Raw genomic sequence first — 6,489 nt, forward strand, 5'->3', positions numbered from 1 at the left:
CCTCCACTCCAGCTGCCAGGTGTCCATCTGCTCACCCACATTCAGAGCCCCCACCTCGCTGCTGTCCCCAGAGGACAGATTTTCTGGCTGGTTGTGAAGCCACTTCCATTGTGTGAGGAAGGTGCCCCTCTGTATCCTGCATCTGTATTTTCTCCCGCTTTTTATATTCAAATGGGATTATGCTGCATCAGAGGTCCCCAACATGGAATGATTTTGCACCTGCCCCCCCCCCCCAGGGGACAATTGACAATGTCTGGAGACATGTTTGATTGTCATAACTGAGTGAGGCTATGCTACTGGCATCTAGTGGGTGGAGGCCAAGGGTGCACAGGACAACTCCCCAAAGCAAAGAATTATCCAGTCCATAATGTCAACAGTGCCGAGGTTGAGAAACCTTGTCCTACATAAACACATTATGTCTGCATCTGCTTTTTTAAAAAAAATATTGTTAGGATTATTCACATCAGCATCTTTATGTCTACCTCGTTATTCTTTGTCACCACACAATAAACCACCGCATGGATGTGCCATCATTTTTTATTTAGGTGTTTGTAGTTTTTTGGTATTATAAAGATTTCTGCTGCAAGGAACACTTTTTTCTATATACAGTTGTCCCTCATGTCCATGGAAGATTGGTTTCGGGACCCCCCACCCCACCCGACAGATACCAAAATCCAAGGATGCTCAAGTCCCTGATCTAAAAAATAATCTATGCACATCCTCCCACGTACTTTAAATCATGTCTAGAGTATAATACTTAAAGCAATGTAAGTAGTTGTTACACTGTATTTTTTATTCGTGTTATTTTTTATTGTTGTATTGTTCTTTATTTGTTTAATTTTATTTTTAAATATTTTCAATCTGCGGTTGTTTGAACCCAAGGATGTGGAACCCAGAGGCTGACTGTGCAAGGGTACTTCAAAAAGTTTGCGGGAAAATGGAATTAAAAGATAGTACTGATCTTTCCATGAACTTTTTTCAGACCCCTTGTACATGCCTTTGACCTGTGAGGTCAAGGGACAAATTGATGGAGGTGGGATGGATGAGTCAAACAGTTCATTAGCATTTTAAATGACCTATTAAAGAGACCTCCAGTCTCTTAGGTGCATAGTCTGTCTGGAGGGTGGGTCTGGGGTCCTGGCTACTAAGCAGAGCCGGCTCTTCAGAAGTCTGGTGGAGAAACATCCTCTATCTTGCTGGTCTATAGACAGCAGTGTCCTGTCACCCATCTCTCCACAGGACGAGGGTGTCCCCCACCTGAAGATGACGAGCCGGGTCCCGCGTGATGCCCGTGAGCTGAGCACCTGAGGAGCCCCCACGGCCCTGCCTTTCCCCATGGAGAAAGGACCCACCTTGCCCCAGGACTGCCGGGACTTTGTGCACAGCCTGAGGATGAGGAGCAAATATGCCCTTTTCCTGGCTTTTGTGGTGGTAGTTTTTGTCTTCATTGAGAAGGAAAATAAAATCATATCGAGGTGAGGGACACAGCACAGGTCTTCCTTATCAAGGCGGTGGGTGGGGGCAAAGAGGTAACCGTAGGGATCTCTGTGGACCTGTAAACACACTCCTTCAACGAGACTTCCCCAGGCCCCTCCAGCATCCCTGGCAGGGGTCATGCACACATCCTCATGACCACACGGTGGTGAGACGGGCTCTGGATTCAGGCAGCCTGAGCCGGAATCCTCACTTTGGCCCTTGCCAGCTGTGAGAACTTAGGCAAGATACTTTGCTTTTCTGAGTCTTAAGTTCCTTCTGTAAAATGTGGCTAATAATGACACCTGTCTCGTTGGAAAGATTAAATGAGAAAATGTAAAAGCATTTAGCCCAGTGCCTGGCATGTAGTTGGTGTCCGGTATTTGCTGGCTGTGACTATTATTACTAATTTACTTCCTGGCCTAGAATGATGCCTCAGATTAGCAGCACATCCCCTATGTAGATCCTGACGTCATGGGTGAGGGTGAGCCCAAGGAAAGGCAGGGTCCTGATATGGACACTCTGGTTGGCAGGGCTCCCACGTGCATCTGCACAGGTTGTGTATTGCTCAACTCCAAGGGAGTGCCCCTCAAATAGACTACTCTCCCCCCTTGAGTTGGCAGTGTACTGCTGTGTGCAGTGGGCCTGCTAGATGTGGAAAGATTTCTTAAATCTCTCCTCCTCCCAGGGACAGCCCTGCATGAAAGCATCAGCCAAGATGGGCAGGTTAGGAATTAGGCTGTGTAGCAGACACTGTCAGTGCTCCACTCGGGTCCCTCAACATGGACTATTCCAGTTCACACCTACTGGGTCCTACTGCAAGCCCCTACAACTCTGCACCCGAGAGCTTTCTCTCCACCTGCACACTGGCAAGCCAGAAGTCCCAGGGAGTAAGTGTCTGTCAGAGTCCCCCCTAGATTGAGTCTCAAATGCCCACAGGCGTCACCTGCTCCATAGAAGCACACCCCTTTCTGGATTTCTTTTCCTCCCCTGCCTCACTTCCGTACCCACTTCTTCCCGTTGAACATGTCCCAGATAATCTGCTTACAGTCAAATCCTTGCTTCAAAGTCTGCTTCTGGGGAAACCAACTAAGACGGGCTCTGGGTGATCAGCCTGGAAGACTATTTGAGTTGCACTTTGCACGGGGTCCCCCATCAGTCACTGATCCCATCTCCCTTTGTCTTCACAGGGTCTCGGACAGGCTGAAGCAGATCCCACAATCCCTAGCAGATGCCAATGGCACAGACCCAGCCCTGGTCTTGGCTGAGAACGCGTCCCTCTTGTCCCTGAGCGAGCTTGATTCAGCCTTCTCTCAGCTGCAGGGCCGCCTGCGGAACCTCAGCCTGCAGCTGGGGGTGGAGCCCGAGGTGGAGGAGGAGGAGAGGGAGGAGGGGGAGGAGGGGCCGCCCCCACCCGCCAGGCCCCGGCGCCACGTGCTCCTCATGGCCACCACCCGCACCGGCTCCTCGTTCGTGGGCGAGTTCTTCAACCAGCAGGGCAACATCTTCTACCTCTTCGAGCCGCTGTGGCACATCGAGCGCACCGTGTCCTTCGAGCCGGGAGGTGCCAACGCCGCGGGCTCGGCCCTGGTCTACCGCGACGTGCTCAAGCAGCTCTTCCTGTGCGACCTGTACGTGCTGGAGCATTTCATCAGCCCCCTGCCCGAGGACCACCTGACCCAGTTCATGTTCCGCCGGGGCTCCAGCCGCTCCCTGTGCGAGGAGCCCGTCTGCACGCCCTTCGTCAAGAAGGTCTTCGAGAAGTACCACTGCAGGGACCGGCGCTGCGGCCCCCTCAACGTGACGCTGGCGGCCGAGGCCTGCCGCCGCAAGGAGCACGTGGCCCTCAAAGCCGTGCGCATCCGGCAGCTGGAGTTCCTGCAGCCGCTGGCCGAGGACCCCCGGCTGGACCTGCGCATCATCCAGCTGGTGCGCGACCCCCGGGCCGTGCTGGCCTCCCGCATGGTGGCCTTCGCCGGCAAGTACGAGCCCTGGAAGAAGTGGCTGGCCGAGGGCCAGGACCGGCTGAGGGAGGAGGAGGTGCAGCGGCTACGGGGCAACTGCGAGAGCATCCGCCTGTCGGCCGAGCTGGGGCTGCGGCAGCCGGCCTGGCTGCGCGGCCGCTACATGCTCGTGCGCTACGAGGACGTGGCGCGCAGCCCGCTGCAGAAGGCGCGCGACATGTACCGCTTCGCCGGCATCCACCTGACCCCGCAGGTGGAGGACTGGATCGAGAAGAACACGCGGGCGGCCCGCGACGGCAGCGGCATCTACTCCACGCGGAAGAACTCGTCGGAGCAGTTCGAGAAGTGGCGCTTCGGCATGCCCTTCAAGCTGGCGCAGGTGGTGCAGGCCGCCTGCGGCCCCGCCATGCGCCTCTTCGGCTACAAGCTGGCGCGGGACGCCGCCGCACTCACCAACCGCTCGGTCAGCCTGCTGGAGGAACGCGGCACCTTCTGGGTCACGTAGGGGGCCTGGGGCCCCGTGTACCCTCCTCGTGAAAGGCCCAGGCCCGCCCTGCCTTGCTCGCACCCCAGCCAGCGGGGAGATGCAGCGCTCGCAGAGGGCGGGTGGGCAGCTGCCCCGGGGGCGGGCGACCCCGCGCTGTAGCAGTAGGCCCCAGCCAGCCAGCTTCCCCGCCGCGGCCGCGGGCTGGGGGTTCTCGCCGAGAACAGGACAACGTCCCGACATCCAGACCTAAGGGGCTGTGGCCTCCTGAGCAGGCCCTGGCAGGCCCTGGCCGAATGACAAGCCTCTCTCCTCTCCTCTCTCTCTCTCTCTCTCTCTCTCTCTCTCTCTCACACACACACACACACACACACACACACCCATGCACTAATGCCTGGAGACACGCGCACACACACACACCCCATGCACTAATGCCTGGACACACACACACCCCATGCACTAATGCCTGGACACACACACACCCCATGCACAAATGCCTGGAGACACACACACACACACACACACACACCATGCACTAATGCCTGGAGACCCTGTGGGCTAGAGTCCAAATATGTAACAACCAGAAGGGGCATGGCCACTGACCAGTTACAGTCTGACCTCCTGCTGTACTCAGTGTTAACCTTTGCATTTCTGGATTGTGGAGAAGTCTGGGATCTGGGTGGGTCCTTGGGGAGGAGCTGGGACAACCCAGGGTGTCAGAGGGTGGCATTTGAGGCTCATCAGGTGTCAGTGGCTGTTTGCCAACCAGTATAGAATGATTCAATATTTTTATAAAAAGGACCGCTGTGCTGGTTGCTGGTGAATATCAGCCCTGTATAGAGCTACAAAACACAGAGGTATGTATATTCAGACATACAGACACACACACCACACACACAGAAAAGCATCACAAAAACGCAAATACACACATGCACAGACAAGCTTCCCATTGCTTTATGCCCACAAGGTTTATCTGTATCACACACCGGAAGAGGAGACTTTTCGTCACACTTTAGGATTATTTGGAGGGCAGGGAAGGAAACAGTCAAGGGCAAGGACACAGCTCCCTGACCAGGTTTGGGACTGAACAGTGGATTCAGAACTGCCGAGTCCACAGCCCTCCCTGGATTCTCTGGCTACCTCCTCTGATGCATTCCCACGCTCATGGCTGGCAAGCAGGATGTTTTGAAATGGCCTGGACAACCTCATGTGACTGTGGCCCAAAGGCCCCGTCCTGCTCGGCTCCCCGAGAGCATGTCCATATTTGAAGCTGCCTCAGGTCTGACTGGCAGAAGCAGCTATGGTCCCTGGGGGCAAAAGACAGCTCACAGGTCCTGCCATTTCCAGCCAGGCCTGCTGGGGGCAGAGCCAAGAAGAAAGTACAGAGTGCTCTTGGGGGAGAAGTCACATCAGGACACACCCCTCCCCTGAGAAGCCTGCCTTCTCCCTTGTGGACAGAGATCAGCCAGCCGGTCGCCATGGTTATAACTAGTGTCTACAATTCCTCCTTCAGGGCTCTGAGAAGAGTATTGCTCAACTCAGGATGGGCTGAGTTGTTTGGGACTTCTCAACATATTTATGGCTTGGTGTCTTTCTTGTTTTGTGGCTGTGTTTTCGGTTTTCTACAGGAGTGTCTCTTGGAAGCGGCCAGGCTTGAGGGCCTGAGGGAGGCCGGGAGGACAGCAGGGGGCAGTTGGCTCTCAGCAGAGGGAGAGGACAGGAGGAGGAGGCTTCCCCAGAAGGATTGGAGCTTGGGTGGCCTGGTGGCAGCCTGCAGTGCTCCACAGCCTTGTGGAACAGATCTCAGGAACCTGCAGCGTTCTCGTGAGTGTGCAGAAGCTGTGTGCCTTAGCAGCCCTCATCCCCGCCCCGAGAAGAGGCTAGATTTGGAAAACCTCCCCTGACCCTAACACGTTTCCTGGAGGACAGGGGCCTTATGACCAAGCAACGAGTGTCCCCGAAGTGGAAGCCTTTCCCACTCCCCCCCAAACCCAGGAGCAGAGCTCAGTACTGCCTCAGACCTCACGGGGAGCCGCAGCGCTGCACTGAGGGCTGCCCAGCTCTGTTTCGGATTTCCTGGACAACCTCTATGACAGCCACGTCCCGTTGTAAGCTCAGAGGGCTGAGTTTTGGTTTTGGTGATATGGACACCAGGAAGTACAGCGTCCGAGTCCGGCTAGTGTTGCCGTGGGAAGGGAAGGGTATGTTCTGGCAGAAAGCTGATGTTTGAAAAGGTGAGGACGTTAGCCATCTTATGGATTCATTATAATCGGCTTATTTGAGCTGCTAGGTCTCTGTCATCATCGACCTTAATTATTCAAAGAGGTTTCCGCTGTAGGTTTTACAGTCTAAGTCGTGCAGGGAACTGGCTGTAATTTGTAGCCCAAAGGGACAGCAGCTCTGAAAATTTGACTGTGGGCAGAGTGGGGCGAGGATGTTTCTGGCAGGCCCAGAAGTGCTGGTCGTTCTTCCTGCTCCTTCCTCTGTCCCCTGCTGGGGCTGGGGGCAGCCACTTCTATCAAGCGCTCTTCCTCAGGGCCCTCCTAGAGTAGACAGCAGACTTCTTTC

General features: G+C 55.1%; 1 protein-coding gene across 1 annotated transcript; it reads left to right on the forward strand.

The window, feature by feature from the left end:
* Nucleotides 1–1,309: 1,309 nt before the first annotated feature.
* Nucleotides 1,310–4,131, forward strand: CHST3 (carbohydrate (chondroitin 6) sulfotransferase 3). Its single transcript, XM_008582588.1, has 2 exons — nt 1,310–1,475; nt 2,664–4,131. Exons 1-2 carry the CDS (start codon nt 1,336–1,338, stop codon nt 3,940–3,942), a joined length of 1,419 nt encoding a protein of 472 aa, XP_008580810.1. The 5' UTR covers nt 1,310–1,335; the 3' UTR covers nt 3,943–4,131.
* The last annotated feature ends 2,358 nt before the right edge of the window (nt 4,132–6,489 follow it).

This window comes from Galeopterus variegatus, unplaced genomic scaffold, assembly GCF_000696425.1.
Source record: "Galeopterus variegatus unplaced genomic scaffold, G_variegatus-3.0.2 Scaffold2672, whole genome shotgun sequence".
Taxonomy (NCBI): Eukaryota; Metazoa; Chordata; class Mammalia; order Dermoptera; family Cynocephalidae; genus Galeopterus; species Galeopterus variegatus.